General features: G+C 31.1%; 2 protein-coding genes across 2 annotated transcripts; one reads left to right on the top strand and one right to left on the bottom strand.

Moving 5' to 3' along the window:
- The first annotated feature begins 2,928 nt into the window (after positions 1–2,928).
- LOC8267100 (AAA-ATPase At3g50940) lies at positions 2,929–6,135 on the top strand. The gene is made up of 3 exons (XM_002530693.4): positions 2,929–4,321; positions 4,890–5,231; positions 5,396–6,135. Exons 1-3 carry the CDS (start codon positions 3,392–3,394, stop codon positions 6,014–6,016), a joined length of 1,893 nt encoding a protein of 630 aa, XP_002530739.2. The 5' UTR covers positions 2,929–3,391; the 3' UTR covers positions 6,017–6,135.
- An 11,789-nt stretch (positions 6,136–17,924) lies between these two features.
- Positions 17,925–18,872, bottom strand: LOC107262165 (uncharacterized mitochondrial protein AtMg00810-like). The gene is made up of 2 exons (XM_015726336.2): positions 18,695–18,872; positions 17,925–18,595 (listed from the first exon to the last, which is right to left on the bottom strand). The coding sequence occupies exons 1-2, from the start codon at positions 18,870–18,872 to the stop codon at positions 17,925–17,927; spliced, it is 849 nt and encodes a 282-aa protein (XP_015581822.2).
- Positions 18,873–19,333: the final 461 nt, after the last annotated feature.

The raw sequence follows: 19,333 nt of genomic DNA, 5'->3' as shown, positions 1-19,333 counted from the left end.
TCAATAAAAATCATAAATAATTTTTTAAAGATATCTTAAAATTAATAAAAAAAAAAGTATTGTTTTTACTGTATAAATTTTTTGAAAAATATTATTTTTAAGTTTTTTAAAATACAGTATAATATTTTTCAGTTATTTTTTTCTTTAATTATTTTTTATTTATTTTATCAAAAGCAATAAGAAAACCAAAAATAACTGGTATCATATTTAAAAAAATTAAAAATTAAATTTTTGATATTTTCAGAAAGAAAAAAAAAAGAAATATTTAGACTATATTTTTAATAAAAAGAAAATATAGGTATTTCTCAAATTTTTCCAAAATTAAACCTCCTTAGAACACATTTCAACCCAAAAGAAAGCCCACCCCAAGTTGTTTATCTTTGTACAAATCTATGATGTTAAGAACATTAGCCAGTTTGTTAAAGAAAATAAAAATTAAATTATAGGCCATATTGGGTTTCAGGTCGAAAAATTTGTCTAGAAGCAAGACTTCCATATTTTCCTAATTGTAATAAAAATAATTATAAATTTTTATAATTTAATATTTATATATATTATAAAAAAATTCATGTCGAGAATATAAAAGAAACTATCATTTAAATTATTTTATATCTTTTATTAATTTCTTATTTCATTTATTATAAAAATTAAAATTTATATTCGATAAATATTTATTTTAATCTGTAAGAATAAAGATTAAAAATCATCTTGCTAAAATTCGATACTAAGAACCTTTTCCTCCATATGCTGGTTACATTTCATCCTTTAATTAAGAAATCTCTTCATTATAATGCAGTTACATTTTAATCTTTTATAAAGAGAGTTACATTCTATGATAAATAAGTGTTCTTTATATGAATTATAAAATTAATATATTAAAAGGCACTTAACACTATTCTTATTATTATTATTATTATTATTATTATATATCAGATTCACCACCGATTAAGTTTAAGTTATATTTATCTCTTTTCCATACTCATTTAATAATATATTTTTTTACTGATTTATGCATCGGAGGTTTTTTAGACAAAAAGTCTAAATTCTTTAATGTTATTTTCTATTTTGACATAAATCTATTTGCAAAAAACCTATTCTTTTAGCTTCATTATTTTGAGCATCATTAATATTATTATATATTTTATTTTTATTTACCATCTCTTCTTTAAAAGATAAAATTATCTAATTGCAATTATATGACTACTAAAAATATAATATCATAAAACTAAAAGTATTAACAGAAATTATTCAAACTAAAATATAAAATTTCTTTCATGTTTTTTTATTTATTAATATATAAATCTTTATTATGTTTTTTATAATAATAATAATAATAATTTACGTGTGTAACTAATAAATAAGTAGAATTCATCCATGAGGAGTGGATGTGAAGTCATGGGCAAAGAGTAGCTTTTCCACTTGAGATTGAAGAGGCAATCTGGAGAGGTGAGGATCATAATAATAGTGATTTTAAGAAAAAACAAAAAACAAAAGAATACTTTACACGTCATAAAGCATTTCTTTCATTACGTAAGCAATTCTTAATAGTGGCCATTTTATCTTTACAATTAAAATATCAATAATAATAAAATAATAATAATAATGGACAAAGAGCCGGTTCACCACTCAAATTTATGTTGAATGATCAAATACATCCAATTTCAATTTTTTTGGCAAATAGCTTTGTGAACCTATATCTAGAAATCAAATATATTTAATTTAAATTTTTTTCAACAAATAAGCCTCTGAATTTATGTTCAATGGTCAAATACAACAAATTTAAACTTTTTAAAAATATAATAATATTAGATTTTTAAGTTTTAATTAAATTATAAAAGTAAAAATAATTTTAATTTCATCAATTTACTGATATATTATCTAATGACATACTATATAAAAGTATATTTGATAAAATTTAAAATTCGGATCTAATTGAATCAGAAATGACAAGTTACGACCTATTTGTTAAAAAAATAATAATTTAATTCATTTATTTTTTCTAAAAATTAAAATTTGACTTATTTAATCATTAAAAGATTCAAATTTAATTTATTTAATCCTTATAAAGTTAAAATTTAACTTATTTAATAATTATCATCTTTGGATTAATTAGATTCAAAAAATTTAATTTTTTTATATAATGCGTCACTAGATATTGTATTAATAAATTAATAAAATAAATATTATTTTTAATTTTTATAATTAAATTAAAACTTAAGAATGTAATGTTATTTTATTTAAAAAAATTAATTGAGTATATTCGATTCTTAAATACAAGTTCGCAGAGCTATTTATTAAAATATTTTAAATTAAATTCATTTGACACTTAAATATAAATTCAGAAAGCTAATTACTAAAAAAAATTAAATTCAAGTTTAGGTGCAAATTGATCCTCGGTCCAAATAATAATATATATATATATATGTATATACTGTGTGTCAGTGGTCATGTCTTTTGCCAAGGCTACCAACCAACCCTTTCAACACATTATGCCAAGTTACAGCTCAGCTATGCACATGTGTAGAGATCTGAAAAAACCTGCTTTGTTTTTCAAAACATTGACTGACCTAATAACCAAACACTTTTCTTTCTATGATTGGATAACAAATTCAAGGATACACCACTTGAATGGCCACATTTGTCTTTGAGAATATACTCCACTGCACTAGATTTTTATATACTTTCTCTCTATTTTATCACTTAACTCGCCCAAAAATAATATAAATTATTTGTCCATAATTATTAATTAAACCACTAAATATTTAGAATATATTTTATTAATAAATATAAGTATCGACATTTATAATTATATTTAATTTTAAAATTACAAATTAGTATATAAATTTTTTATTTATATATTAAAAATTATAAATAGATTCAGAACCCTTCTTCCATTTGATTGGATAAGATTTTAAGAATACACATGAATGAATGATGCAATTTCAGTTCTTTTTCTCTTTCATTTACTTTGGTAGTTTCAAGAACTTTTCCCCTTTTCCCTGGTCGTTTTTCTTCTGCATGCGAAGATTTGTGGAAATACACTCATCCTTGTGTGTTTTTTCAACTTTGTCGATTCTTTCTTTTCTTTCTTTTCCTCACATCAATAATTTCCAAAGGAAGCAAGTCATTCAATGATTTAATCATTTATTGAATTTTGATTTAAAAGTTTTAATGGAGTTATATATTTAAAATATTAATTAGATCCGTACATGGGTCCGAAAGAGAATTTTAGGATGAGGAAGAGAAACTTTTATAATTGAGAATATGGAGGGATTAAATTATAATTTGGTCTTGGGGCAACTCCCTTTTGGCATGCTCTATTTTAGTGACAATAAAATAATAGAGGCCGAGTTGCTGTAGAGAGGAAGAAGAAACACAAGATCAAGAAACTATGGGATCAAGTTTGTCTGTGTTAGCATCAATTGCAATTCTTCGTAGCTCATTCAATGACTTTGTTCCACAAGAACTACGCAGTTACATAATAGAATTCAGTCGGCGATTCTCTTCAGAGCTCACCATAGTTGTTAAAGAATCCCATGAAGGATCAACGAACCATCTTTTCAATGCTCTGTCTACATATCTTGGCAGCAATGCTTTCAACAATCCATCTGCTCCCAGGCGCGTGGCTGTCGGCAAGAGTGAGAGCATGAAGGTATTAACTTATGGTCTGGACAGGAACTCAGAGATCATTGATGTTTTTCATGGTGTTCCTATGAAGTGGGGTTACTATACTGATTTTAACTCCACACTTCACTTTGAACTGAGATGGTATGAGCTCAGGTTTCATAAGAGCTATTCTGATATGGTCAAGAATAAGTACTTGCCTTACATTCTGGACATGGCTAAACGAATCAAAGATCAGAACAAAGTTGTGAAGTTTTACACCACCAGGGGTGGAAGAGATGGATGGAGTTCTAAAGGGATAAAGCTTGATCATCCCATGACCTTTGAGACCCTTGCAATGGATGGAGAGTTAAAGCAACAAGTGATAGAAGATCTTGACAGTTTTATTGGAGGAAAAGAGTATTATAAGAAGATTGGTAAGATTTGGAAAAGAGGGTATTTGCTATATGGTCCTCCTGGAACTGGGAAGTCGAGCTTGATAGCTGCCATCGCTAATTATCTTAATTTTGATATCTATAACTTGAACTTATCTGCTGTGAACTCTGATTCTTCCCTTGAGTACTTGTTGCTTCACATGTCGAATCGATCAATTCTTGTTGTGGAGGATATTGATTGCTCAATCATGCTACAGAATCGTCAAACACAAGATCATCAATCTGACAGTATTAGTAATAACCAAATTCCTCGGCTGCCTCAGGTTCATCATCTATTTCCCCTGCTCCTAGTGTACTGGCACTTACAATTTGTTATGAGTTACCATTTATGGTACTTTATAAATATGAATTATTAACTTATCTTCATGATTATTTTGCACCCTGTATTCTACAAAGTGGCTTTGGTTTTGATGATGTGAGAGTAGTGGATGCAGTGTTGTGTAACATTCTTTGCAGGAGCTAAGCAGGGCAGGGTCCCTGGACTCTTTCGTTTCTTGCTTGCTTTAGTTCTTAGTGTTAAATCATATTTTATTGGGAGTGATGCTTCTGAAGAGTTCAAATTTTGGCATATCAAAGAATTCCTCTAAAAGAACCCAAAAAAGAAAAAAGAAACTTTGAGCTTTACAAACCAGAATTAAGCTGAGGCAATGGAAAAAATCGCGTAGAAATGGTAGCAAATGTACTGTTCATTTGAGATTTACTGTTCATCATATCAAAATCTGTATCATTTAACTGGAGATTTTCATGTTAATCAGAGTGAGATGTTTCCAATTGTTTATGAGGTTTAAACTAGTACTATTCTTAACCAATGTTTCTTGCTGTTGTGTAAAGGTAACACTGTCTGGACTTCTTAATGCCATTGATGGCCTATTGTCCTGCTGTGGAGATGAAAGAATTATAATTTTCACTACCAACTATAAAGACCGCATTGATCCTGCATTGCTAAGAGCAGGTCGGATGGACAAGCACATATACCTGTCCTACTGCACATACTCCACCTTCAAGCAGCTAGCAGCCAATTACTTAGATATTTGGGATCATGATCTCTTTTCTTGCATTGAGAGGCTCCTCAAAGAAGTTCAAGTTAGCCCTGCAGATGTTGCAGGTGAACTAATGAAAGCCAAAGATCCAAAGACTTCTCTAAATGCCCTCATCAGGTTTTTGGAAAACAAGGTAAAATGTCAATTCTTAAGACTTAATATTAGTATGATTAAGTTTCCTGATCATTTTCTGCTCCTTTCCTATTATTAGAATTAGATGGTTCTGCTGTCCATGCGTGATTCACAAACTTATATTTGTTGATTTTAAATTCTTTATTCTTGGGTTGCTTGCATTAGAAACTAGAAGCTCAAGAACTTGAGGTTAGATCAGAACAAAGTGACAGCTTTAATCAGAAGGATGAGCAGTCACAGAAGTCCTGCAAGACCACCGACTCTGGTGATAGTTGCTTCCAGAATGAAAATGAATTCAAGTCTGTCACAGCTCATTCTAGTGCCCTGAAGAAAAAAGAGTATACAGTTAAGGCAGAATTTGAGCATATCCTTGAAGCTGTCCTGTTGAAGCATGGAGATATTGCTGCCAATTGCTCATTGCATTCTCTGCAATGCCGATCATCCTTCTTGGACATTGTGTGTGGCATCATCCAGAAGCTACAAGCAACAGAGACCAATGATCTAACACAATTTGAGCTCGAGTCTATGTCAAGCAGTGTACATGATCTTGAATCAGTGCGACTAGAAGTTGGCTGGCTGCGACAGAGATTGGAAGAGATTATTCAAGCTGTGCCACCAAAGAAAATCAAGAGTGAAAATGTTGAAGACACCAAGGAGATGGATAGAAAGCAGGACGACAGAAATGAAGAGACATTAACACTACCAAAGGAGACTGCAACAACCCCAATAACTAATACCAGACTGCATCCTCTGCACCACAAGTCATTGGTTGATGGGTTACTCTGACTCGGTCCTTTTTCATTCTGTTGGGGAACTTCTTTCACTTACATTTTCTTGTCAACTTGCATATGTCCAGCACTCTCCCAAGAAATTTCAAAGTATTCAACCTTAAACATCCATGGCAATTTACAGCCTTCCAAGATCAACTACAAATGCATAATGTGTACTATTTTGGGTTTTTCATACATATGCATCTGGGTGGTGATGAACCTGAAAACTTGATAAAATGTTAAGATATGAGCATATTATGTCTTTTTTAGGACAGAAAGTTACAGAATCCTTTCTGAATTAAATGAACATCGTAGAAAGAGACTGTAGGAAGATTCATCTGCTGCATGTGTATGATTTACCCATAAAGTGCTTAATGCTAAGAAAATAAAAGCTTTAAGGGTTCAATCAATAGAACGGGAAAGTTTAAGATTGTGGCATTATTATTATTCCTATATAATTGCATTTTCCTACATAATCATTATACTGTGTTTGGATTATATATATATATATTAATTTCTGACTTGAAATTTTTTTAACATGTATGCTTAATTTTTGATACATAAATTTTTTGTTTTGATATGTATACTTATTTTTGACACATAGAATTCAAACTGATATGTACTTTTATAATTTTTTCTATTAGTTTATTAATTATTAAATTACATTTTTAATTAAACTCGACTCTAATTTTAAAAAATAAAATATTAATTATATTTTAGTATTATATTAATTAATAAATTAATTTTCTAATTGGATAATAATTCTAATTTTAGAAAATGCCATCTGAAATTATATTTTTAATATTTTACTTAATAATAAATTAAATCTTAATTATAATAATAAATTTTTAATCTTAAAAATAGTAATATCAATTATATTGATAATATTAATTCATATAATACTAGAATTAATTAATAAATATTTTTAAAATATTTTTATATTATTACACTAGTAACATTTTAAAATTTTAAGAAAATTGGAAAGAATATTTAAAAATAGTTAGCTCGTTATTATTTAAAATATTATTAATTAATATTAAATACTAAAAATTTGATTAAATTGTATCTATCAACTTAATTTTATAATCGAAATAATATTAACCGTCGTGCAACGCACGAATAGACGATTAGTTAAATTAATTTTGTAATTTGATTAAGAAATTCTTGGCCATGAAATGTATAATAATACCAAAAAAACCTTACTTGATCCGCTTGAACAGAAACTCAAATCGTATGCTAAAATGAAAACAAAATGTAACCATTCTTTTAATGTTTGTATGGCACTATTTCTAGATAAAAAATAGATTAAGATATATAATCATTTTGATTTTTCTTATATAAAAAAAAAGAATTGTGGCAAAATGATATTATATATCAATTTTAATTTTATTTAACCAATTCAGATATAACTCGAGATTTTTCTATTTTTTGTAGGATTAATTTTCTATAGAATAAAACTAATTACTTATATAAATTCATATTGACCCACTTAAAAAAAAAATCATCAATTTCACTAACAACTATCATATACTAACTTTATAAGCATACTATAGCACTAATTTATATTTAAAACAAACTTAGACTGATATTTTATATGAAAATATTTATTGTATTTCTGCCTCAAATTTAAGCACTACAAATCAATTTTTACTAACATTCAATACTTATAAGAAAATATTACATATTCCATTAACTTCATTATTCTTGCGACTTACCCTTAAAGACACTTTGATCTCTGCTTTTTCTAGAATACGATCCACAGTTTTCTTGATATCTAATATTGTTAAACCCTAAAAGATTACTACTGAAACATTAAAGAATTGAATGTCATTATCCACAGTGGGCATCGTTCTTGCAGGCAAGCATCAAAGGGTAATCAAAGTTATCTTGCCAACACATGGACAAAGCCCACTGATTGGAGTTTCATAAAGTTTGCTGCAAATTACATATTCTTTAGCTGAAATATTTCTGCAAGCATGGCAAAAATGGCGGAGTAAGCATAGTTAAAACCATATGCCCAAGATGGGTTCTAATATTTTCAGGACAAAAGCTTATGCTTCTTCTTTTTCTGAACCAAATGAACATCAACAAAAACTAACTGAAAGTATTCTACATCCTAATGAGCACTGAAAGTATTTCTTTTTTGGAATCGAAGAGCGTTGTTGTCTGTCACTTACACCAGTTCCGAGTTCTAATTTCAAATTCATCAGTACCTTTTCCGGCCATTCTCCTTGTCATAATCTTCAACTTTCTCCCAGAGTTGATCTATCTTGGCATCCACTGCTTCATATTCAGGAGTTTCCCTCAGCTCTTCTGCCTCAAACACACCGAATAACCATATCTCTACCGAGTCTCTTATCTGTGCTGCTACCTCAATTAACACGGTCTCACATTCAATAATGTCAGCTGCAAGTGATGGAATTACACCCATGAGTGAATCCTTGGAATCAGGCAATCCCTGATGCACCCAGAAAAGCTCCAAGCGAAATATTTCTTTGAGCAATCGAAAAATCATGTCATCAGTGAACGATCCTCTGATTTCCAGAGTTATCACTTCCTTTCCTGCACTTGGATTGTCCACCATCTCAGAGTGTTTCTTGTTCCTCAATTTTATATCTGCTGTTTGAAGTATTTCAAGAATCCTGTGAATCACCACCGAAGTTTCACCTTTAAGTACCCATTCAAGTGAAGCTTCAAGAACTAGAAATGTTTCCAACATTTCCTCGTACTTCTCATATGACATAAAAAACATGATATCAACAAGGGCACGAGAGAGATTAACTCCCTTAACGATTGCTCGATTCTTTAAGCTTTTCAGAGTCTCCTTGTCAGCATCAGATCCATCAAACTCTTTCAGCCACTCCAAGAAACATTTCTTTGATTTAATTTTATCGTTCTTGAAATCTTTATCATCATCTTGACACAGAAGTGCGTGAATCTTGGCTTCTAGTCCTTGAATACTCTTATCCTCATTAATGAATCTGATAGTCTTTTCATCGAATTCTACGAATTTGATATCCACATGTTTTTTGAACAGTGCTCTCAAATACTTAAAATCTGTTCTTTTTTCTTCTTCCTTGGCCTTCTTAGTACCTTTGCTTTCAAATCCAACATGAATCACATTCCCACTGAAGGTTCTCTTAGTACCAATTCCTTCACTTTCACTTGAAATCATAATTCCACTACGAGGATGCATGTCCCGCTCCATTCCCCCATCTTTTTTAGTTTCGCTTCCAGAATCTTTCGAGGGAACGCTTTCTTTTTCTTTCATGGAATCTTGATCCGGAGTTTTATCTGCTTCTTGCAATTCATCTTTATCTATATCCATATTCTCATTGGGTCCAAATTTAGGATCACGATTATCTTTGTCTTCTTTCTTATCCATATTGCTGATTTTCTGAGGAATATCAAAGAATCCAGAAGAGAAAAAGATCACAAGGAAAGCAAGAAACAAAGAAAGGGGAACGTTGTTGCAGAATTGTCAGAGCTTTTGTTGATTTTTAGGGAGAGAGCGCCAAATTGTGGGTTTTCGAAAAGTGGGTTGTTTCTGTTAAGGGACTATGGGAATAGAGAGAAGTTTCTTAAAAGGGAAGTGAACAGTTTTTCTTTTCTTTTATCAATTAAAAGACTTTTAGATTAAATAAAAGGCCCAAGCCCATAATAGTGAGTTTATATTGACCTTTCTACTCCCATCACTTGGGCCAAAAGGCCCAACCACAACAAATACAAATAAACAGGTTGTGAGTTTATATTTTAATGAAAGGAAAAATTAAATAAAGGAGCATATAATTTAGGGCTAAATTACATTCTCAATCCTTAAATTTTAACATTAATATCATCAAAGTCCTTAATTTTCGATTTGTAATATTAAACTTCTTGAGTTTCGAATTCTCACATTACAAAATTTCATGCTGTTAGTCTTTATTGAATATCAAATAAAAAAATAAAATTTAGTGAAATTTATTTATAAAATAAAAAATTTAATTACAATTCTACTTAATTAAGAAAAAATAAAATTCATCGTTACTAAACCAAATAATTCAAGGAGATCGGTATATATTAAAGAAAAGAGCTAAAATGGAGGTATGAATCAAGGAATGCCACTGGTGGCTGCTGCTCGATTATGCTTATCATGTTGATTTTTTCACATATTATGAGTTGCTTTAGCTTAGGTATATTTTAGGTGTAACTAAAGCCTGATAGCTCAAGGTGAAAGTGAAACTTATGCAATTTAGCTCTTAGTGACCTTGCGCTACATTATACAGATTTGAGTATTAAACTATTTTATGAAATGTGCTGAAATTTTATATTCGTAGTATTGTAATATCAAATCTGCCACATAATTGTCACATACTGATATTTTAAAAATTAAAAAAAAATGTAAAATTATAAGTATTATTTATATATATATATATATATATTTTTAAATAATTAAATCAATTAGAGAAAATAAGAAGCTTAATCATGGCTACGAAAGAGACTAATCGAAATCACAATATATGAATAGCCATCAAACAGTGCTAGAACTAAGAGGCAATTGCAATATTCTTTTATACCCTAACATTAATTTTGTGCTTTGAATACATAATGTCTGACTAATATCATGATTCAGACTTTATATTTTGATTGAATTTTTTGGTTATCCTCATTGAAACAAGTGGCACATACATCTAAATGAATTCTGCTAAACCAGTCACCATCTTAGCCTCAAGTTGAAAGCTCTTGGGTTTAATATCAGAAAGGCTTCCATTCTTCCACCACCACACTCAAATTCTCGTCTTCTATTAAACTTTCAAATGACAAAGCAAACAGAGACTTGCCCAACTGATAAGTATCTTCCACAATTATCTTGACTCGATCCAAACTTGTACAAAGGTTGTTCTTTTTTTAGGTGTGGCTCATGTATGAAGCGAAAGCCATTTAGCTTTTGTAGACCTTTGTTGATCTAGCAATTTCAATGTAAACATAATTACTGTATCACTGAGAGAATGAAAGCTTTCACAATCTGATGAAAGAATAACTCATGTCTTCACAATCTGAATTACAAAGGACAACGCCAAGAATTGACAATGATCAAAAGCTCTAGGAGGATTCAAAAGCAATGCCAAATTACCAAACATCTATGCAACTATAATTAAGTTGAATTTGTAAAAGAGCATTATTAAAAGAGTACTTATAAAAGAGTAGAGCATTATTCAACTATAATTATAGAGAATTAAGAACACTGACCCTTCTTTTCAAAATTAATTTTCTTTTTTGAAATTAATCTTTTTTAGACAAATTCAGTTCATGATTGAAAATAATTTTGAAGTGGATAGTTGTTGATATGATATATAAGGGGTTTGAACATATAAAGAGATTTGACTCTCTTGATATATGATTATATCATAAACAAAGTAGAAGAGATTGTTAATTATTATTGAGGATCTTGTTGACCGATTGATGATGACTAGTTGGAGAAAGAGGACCCAACATAAGGACGATGATGCTAAGAGTGTTGTTGTTGTTTCGATGATAATGTTATTGCGTGTGACTCGTTGGGTTTGATTTTATTCTAAAGTGAATTTGATTGATTTAAAATAGTGTTTATTGCTGACAAGGAGAGGAAAGAAGAAAGAGAGAAAAAAAAAAGTGCTGATGTGGATTAAAGAAAAAGAAAAGAGAAGGAAGAGAAGGGCTAATGTGGATTAAGTCCTTCACTATTTTAGCCAGCTCACTTGCCACTCAGCTAAGTATATTGCCACCTCAACAAAGTGTACCAGACATTAAATCTTCAACTGAAAGAGGGGCATAAGTAGTAGGTTTTCATAATACTGTACTTGATTGCACTCAAAGCTAGTTTAGGAGCAAATACACTCCTAACTATAAATGTTAAGGGCAAAAATGAGTCTTTCTCCCTACATTTATAGAGATATTTACAGAGAGAACTCATCACCCACGTTACACTCCTATATAAAGAAAATTTAATATTTTTATAATAAAAAAACCATAAAATTCCTTAAAAAAACATTTTAATACTTATTTATTGAAATTGATTAGTATTAAATGTATAAAAAAATAAAAATCAATATAAATGTTAAATCACAGTTAATTAAAAAATGAAATTTCTAATGTAATTTACTATTTATGACGACAGGGAGTTTTAGTTAAAAAGAATAAAATTGAGAAATCTAATGTAAGAACACAGGGATGCACTAGCGTATATAGGCCATAAATCAGGGGGGGAAATTGTAATTAACCTATAATTCAATGGACCTAGCTTGTAATTTTGCAAAGAAAACAAGAGATAGTATTCAAATCCAAATGCTCAATGGATATGGCAATTGTATGTGAATTCAGACTCAGCTGCAGTTACTCTGAGGCTGTGGATTTTTCTTTTTCTTTTTTTTAAGAATAAGTTTAGATTTTCTTTATTTAATATATTACTTTATTTAATTTTTTAAAATCATTTTCTTAAATCTGCTTTTGGGAAAATTATTAAAAATATGACAAAAGAGACCATATAATGCTGGAAACTAACACATACACATACAGAAAAACTCACTCAAAATAGTCTGTCAAACTAAACAGCAAACTGATTTTTAATAATGGTACCAAAAGAGAAACTGTCTGTCTGTCAAAAGCAATCAAAACAAAACTAAATAGTAAGAAAATCTAACCCCTTTCAATAATCCCCTGCGATAACATTGTATTCCTGAAACAAAAGTTACACCTGTTCTGACTTCTAATTCAAGTTCATCAGTACCTTTTCTGGCCTTGCTCCTTGTCGTAGTCATCAACTTTAACCCACATCGCGTCCACTGCTTCAAATTCCTTCAGATCATCTGAATACGAACCAGATGCAAATAGCTCTAACCAGTCTACTATCACTGTTGCTATCTCAACAGACACCGTCTCACATTCATCAATATCATCTACCAGCGATGGAATTGCACCCATGAATGAATCTTTGGAATCAGGGAATCTCTGATGCACCCAGAAAAGCTCCAAGCGAAAAATCTCTTTGAGTAAGCGAAAAATAATATCATCAAGGTCCTCCATTTTTATCACTCCCTGTCCTACGCCTGGACAGTCGGCCATCTCAAACGGGTTCTTGTTCCTCAGCCTTATATCTGGTGCTCGAAGTATTTCAAGAACCCTGTGAATCACCACAGATCTTTCACCTTCAAGTACCCATTCAAGTGAAGTTTCAAGAACTCGAATCCTCTCCAGCATTTCATCATACTTGTGATGCGACATAAGAAACACGGTATCAACAAGGTGACGAGAGAGATTATTCCCCTCAACGATTGCTCGATTCTTTAACCGTTCCAGAGTCGCCTTGTCAGCATCAGAACCATCAAACTCTTTTAGCCACTCCAAGAAGCACCTCTTTGATTCACTTTCATCGTTCTTGAAATCTTGGTCTTCATCTTGACAAAAGAGTGCATGAATCTTGGCTTCCAGTCCTTCAATACCGTTATCCTGGCCAACCAATCTGGCAGTCTTTTCAGTGAATTCTTGAAAGTTGATCTTCACAGGTTCATCGAGAAAAGCTCCCAAGTTCTTAGAGTTTGCTTCTGGTTCAGTACCTTCGCTTTCATATCCACAATCAGAAACGGTCTTGCCCATATTCAAATAATGCAGCATTCTCTCAAAAACAGATTCAGGATCACGATTGTCTTTGTAATCCTTCTTATCCATTAATAATGTTGTTGATATCAAAGAACACAAAACGACCAAAACGCAAGAGTCAAAAGATCACAAAGAAACAAATAAAAAGAGGAGCACAAAAACGAAACAGTTGCAGAAAATTTCTTGATCTTGAGAGGGAGAGAGATATATATACAGAGAGAGAGAGACGCAGAGAAGGCGCCAATTGTGGGTTTTGATAAGTGGATTGTTTCTGTTAAACTAATGCGGGAATATAAAGTGAAACAATTGGCTAAGCTCAAAGGCTTAATATTGATCCCTTTTGGTAAAATTATTTGGGTTTTAATGAAAATTAAAACAAAGTAAGTAACATAAAATAATTGAGCACATATATATAAATTAATTAATTAAAATTATAGTGGCTTATATATTAATTAACCTTTAAATGACAATGATTATTTTTTAATTAAATAGTGTTTTAATCTATCTTTTGAATTTTTTTATTTTATTTTAAGAAATAATATTTTAATATTAATCTAAAGATTATGATTAATAAATCAGTTAATAAAAAATTAAATCCCATAAAATGAATAGTAAAATATAATACGAATTTATTAAATAAAATTTAGCAAATTTGTAGAAACTTTGATCAGCCTTATACTTCCTTGTATATCTGTATTTGTATGTGATGCAAATACGTTAAGTTGATTATTAATAAACAACAGACATCAACATAGATAAACATGACAGCAGGGCTATAATTTTTTTAGAGTATTTTCTTAGATGTTTTTTCGTTTTATAAAAAAATAATTGAAAGAGTAAATTTCAAAGATCAACTAAACAGTATATACATATATATATATATATATATATATATATAAATAAATAAAATTAAAATTTTTTAAAAAATCGAAACAAATATCACCCATTCGATTAACCTATTTTTCAGTTTGAAATTTAGGGTTTGGACTATTTTAAACTGAAGTAATGGAAAGAACTGACACTATTAATAATTAAATAATTATAGTTGATTTATTTAGTGTTAATTGGTTGTGATTTCTTACCAACTTAGCTTTCATCCAAAGCCAGTTATGTCAATTTTTATAGAGTTTAGAGAGAAAAAATAGTCTCATAATTTGATTTTTTTTTTAAATTCTAATCAATTCTAACGAATTTTGAATGATCTCATAAGACTAAAAAATTTTATATTTCGTCATTTATCCGACAAGACTGGTTTTGCAGCTATAGATTTCATTTGAAATTCAATTTTTAAAATTATTAAAGATATTAATGAATTTAAATATAAATTGCTAATAATATAATTCCCAGAGTATATTCGGACTAATCGTTAATGAGGGAACAAAAACCACTTTAGCCATCGAAATTTATGAATAGACTCAATTTGACCCTTTCTGATATTCCCAACCAATTAGTCCAAAACCATGATATCTTTGGCCCAAAATTAAGTTGCAGGCACAATGCACATGTCATGAACAAAGGGCAAATTGAGCCTATTCACAAAATTTAAGGGTTAAATTAATTGGACTTTATTTTTTTAATTAAAACAAATTTTAAATATTAAGAAATTATAAAACTTCTAAAATATTACCAATTAATGAAATTCATTAAAACCACACTGCCATTGCCTATTGACACTTAATTGGCATTTTTGACAAGCTATATGGTATAAGGTGCTACAATAGGATTGTGAAGAAATTGAGAACCAAAGAATTGGAGACTAAACCTGATAGCAAGCTGACAAGGAGTTAACTGTTACAAGTCTCAGAACATTAATGCATTAGGAGTAGGGTCTCTCCCCATTTCATGTTCTCATTTCATGGATCACCCATTTTGATTTTCCACAAATATGTTGTAATACTTTTCTCTAAAGCCCAATTTGTGTTGAAACTGAACAAAACTAACTTTCTGCTTTCAATGTAATACGTACAAATTAATTGATTAAAAAAAAATTAAATGAATGAGTGAGTTACGCGCAACTAATGGATTTGGACTTGAATTCGATAAATAATAAAATGACTAGAATTAGTCATTTAATTAAGTAGATTTTAATTTTTATAAATTATTTTTTTTAATTTTTTTAATAATATGAGATTTCTAACATTTCTTTCGAGTGCAACTGGAATTTGACAGTTATTATTTAAAATTAAAATTATCTTCCTCAAATTTGAGATTGAATTGAAACTTGAAATTTACATTCTTTCATCTATTTAATTCTCACCTTACTCAAATTAATTTATAATACGTGACTCTATGAAAAAGAAAAAAAGAAGCAATGCCTATATGAACACTTCCTAGCATTATCAAATCAACTGAATCAATCACTACTTAAGCCTTGCCCAATCATTCCTTGCTACAATTACCACAAATTAACTGTATTTAGATTCGAAGATACTTAACAGCTATACCCTTTTCAAGAAAGTACGTAAAGTTTATTTTCTACTTACAAATATACAACCTATAATCTGATATTCTGCATCTGCATGCACAAATTGGCCTAAAATCCAAGCAAAAATGTATCTCCTGAACACAAGTTACATTAGTTCTGAACTTCTGATTTAAATTCATCAGTATCTTCCTTGGCCCTTCTTCTCCTCTCTTTCCCAAAGTTCCGTTGTCTCAACATCCACTGCTTCGTATTCATCAGTTTCCCTCACATCATCTTCGTCTAAACCTTCTGATAATTGCTCTAACGAGGCTACTATCTCTGTTTCAATAATAATCAATTATGTCTCACATTCATCGATGTCGACTGACAGTGATGGAATTGCATCCATGAGTGAATCCTTGGACCATGGTAATCCATGGTGCAGCCAGAATAGCTCCAAACGAATTATTACATGGAGTATTTGAGAAATAATACCATCAACAAAATTTATGTCTTCTCCACTGTCTCCCAGAGCCTCAGATTGTTTCTTGTTTCTCAATTTGATGTCTGTTGTCCGAAGTATTCCAAGAACCCTGCGAATTACCACAGAACTCCCACGTTGAATTATCCATTCAAGCGTGGTTTCAAGAACCCGAAATTTCTCCAGCATTTCATCATAATAGTCATATGACATGAAGAACATGAGATCAATAATGGCAGTAGAGAGATTAATCCCCTGATCAACTGCTCGTTCCTTCAGATTATGCAGTCTCTCCCTACCAATATCAGATCCATCAAACTCTTTCTGCCACTCCCAGAAACACTTCTTTGGTTCTGTTTCATCGTTCTTGAACTCTTTATCTTCATCTTCATGCAACAGTGCATGAATTCCGGCTTCTAGCCCCTCAATTCTTTTATCCTCATTAATGAATCTGATAATCTTTTCGTCCAATTCTCTGAAGCTGGTACTCACAGTTCCTTTCAACAAGGCTTTCAGATTCTCAAAGCTTACTTCTTTTTCTTCTTTCTTGGGCTTCTTAGGGTCTTTGCTTCTATTAATCATAACCCCAGGATTGGGTCTCTTGTTACATTTTCCTTCACTTTCACTTGGAACTCCAGTTTGACTATGATCATAAATGTCCCGACCGATGTCCATATCTTTAAGGAGATCATTTTCAAAATGTTGTTGTCGAGTTTTATCTGTTTCTGGCAATTTCTCACTGGGCTGATCGGAAGAGGCAAGTTTAGGATCTTGATTGTCCTTGACTTCTTTCTTAGCCATTATTGGTTTATAGGAGCAAAGAGCAGAAAAGAACCCAAATGGAAGAGTTAAAAAGATCAGAAAGAAAGCAATTAACAATCTAAAGTTTAACCTTTTCTTCTTCTTTTCTTTTTTCTTTAAAATGAATTTCTGGGTTCCATTGGAATCCACCTCAGTGGCATCAAAATTATGTTTTTGTCAAATAAGTGGCAACGGTTACAAACGAAGGAATAACATAATGTAGATTACCAAAGTAAGCTTAACTTAAAAACAAAGGAAAGATATTTATACTCTAACATGGAAATGACTATACTATCCTTACAATAAACATTTAAGTACAGTGTTTAACATTCCCCCTTAAACTCACGATGTGATAGCAACAAGCATCGAGAGTTTGTCAGATAGAAAACGAAAAAGTGAAGCAGTTAAACATTTTGTAAACAAGTCTGCAAGTTGTAAAGAAGAAGAAACAAAAGGCAATGTCAAGGTGCCATTCTGAAGGTGATGATGGGTAATATGACAGTCGATTTCGATATGCTTGGTCCGTTCATGAAAGACCAAATTGTGTGCAATCTGAATAGCGCTCTTATTATCACAATGTAAAGGAGTCGGTTGCCGCAGAAAGACACCCATATCAACAAGCAACTATCGCAACCAAACTATTTCACAAGTAGTGGAAGCCATAGCGCGATATTCAGCCTCCGTTGAGGATCGAGAAATGACGTCTTGCTTCTTACTTTTCCAAGAGATAAGGAAATCACCTAGAAAAATACAAAATTCAGTAGTTGATTTGCGGTCAGTGGGATCACCAGCCCAATCAGCATCAGAGTAAGCACATAACTCTAAAGATGAAGCAGATGAAAATATAAGAGTCTGAAACTGAGTGCCGCGAAGGTATCTCAAAATGCGAAGAACAGCAACCCAATGAATTATAGTAGGAGAAGTAACAAACTGACTGACTATATGAATAGCATATGAAATATTAGGACAAGTGATAGTAAGATAAATCAGACAAGTGATAGTAAGATAAATCAGACTTCCAACAACAGTCCGATACAGACTCGGATCCGGCAGTAGAGAACCATCAGAAGCAAAATAACGAGCGTTGAGCTCAATTGGAGTATCAATAGTCTTATTATCAGAAAGGCGAGCATGCTCAAAAATATCAAAAATATACTTAAATTGAGAAAGAAGATACCCTTTTGGAGAAGAAGCAACTTCAATCCCCAAGAAGTAACGAAGGGAACCCAAGTCCTTCATAGCAAAACAACGAGTCAGTTCGGACTTTAACAGACTAATCCCGACAACATCATCACCTGTAATAATCATATCATCAACATATAGAGAAAGAAAAATTCAACCAGCCGAAATATATTTGATAAACAGTGCAGAGTCATGGTTGCTAGGATGAAAACCAAGTGAAGTAATTACAGTAGAAAACTTCTCAAACCAAGCGTGAGGAGCTTGTTTGAGACCATAAAGAACCTTCCTAAGTCTACAAACTTTGCCAGGATGATGATCAAGACCAGGAGGAGGGACCATATAAACTTCTTCGTGAAGATCGCCATTCAAAAAGGCATTTTTGACATCCATTTGAGTTATATCTCAATGGCGAATGGAAGCAACAACAATAAGAGTTCGAACTGTAGTCATTTTAGCAATGGGAGCAAAAGTCTCTTCATAATTCATGACATATGCCTGAGAATAACCCTTAGCCACTAAACTTGCTTTATACCTTTCAATAGAACCATCAGACTTAGTTTTAATCTTGTAGACCCAACAAGAACCAATAGCATGTTTACCTGTAGGAAGGGATACTAAATCCCAAGTATGGGTTTTGTGAAGAGCGGTTAACTCCTCAGCCATGGCACGCTGCCAAAGAGGATCAAGAATGGCTTCTTTAAAAGATGAAGGTTCAGAAAGACGATGAATAGAAGCGAGAAAAGAAACAAATGAACTCGAATAACAAGAATAATTAAAATTAGGTTGTTTAGTGGACTTACGATTGCATACAGGATAGCGAGGTTCGATAGTATCCGCAATCTCAGGAGGTG

Source organism: Ricinus communis, chromosome 5 (assembly GCF_019578655.1).
Source record: "Ricinus communis isolate WT05 ecotype wild-type chromosome 5, ASM1957865v1, whole genome shotgun sequence".
Classification (NCBI taxonomy): Eukaryota; Viridiplantae; Streptophyta; class Magnoliopsida; order Malpighiales; family Euphorbiaceae; genus Ricinus; species Ricinus communis.
This window is presented reverse-complemented; position numbering and strand designations above follow the sequence as displayed.

Bases quoted from the DNA above. Each gene is read 5' to 3' on its own strand.
- LOC107262165 (XM_015726336.2), bottom strand. From the start codon at position 18,872: ATGGATGTCAAAAATGCCTTTTTGAATGGCGATCTTCACGAAGAAGTT. The intron at 18,596-18,694 runs GTTTTCATCCTA...TGATTATTACAG, and splicing joins TACTGTAATTACTTCACTTG to GTGATGATGTTGTCGGGATT.
- LOC8267100 (XM_002530693.4), top strand. From the start codon at position 3,392: ATGGGATCAAGTTTGTCTGTGTTAGCATCAATTGCAATTCTTCGTAGC. The intron at 4,322-4,889 runs GTTCATCATCTA...TGTTGTGTAAAG, and splicing joins AAATTCCTCGGCTGCCTCAG to GTAACACTGTCTGGACTTCT. The intron at 5,232-5,395 runs GTAAAATGTCAA...TGCTTGCATTAG, and splicing joins TCAGGTTTTTGGAAAACAAG to AAACTAGAAGCTCAAGAACT.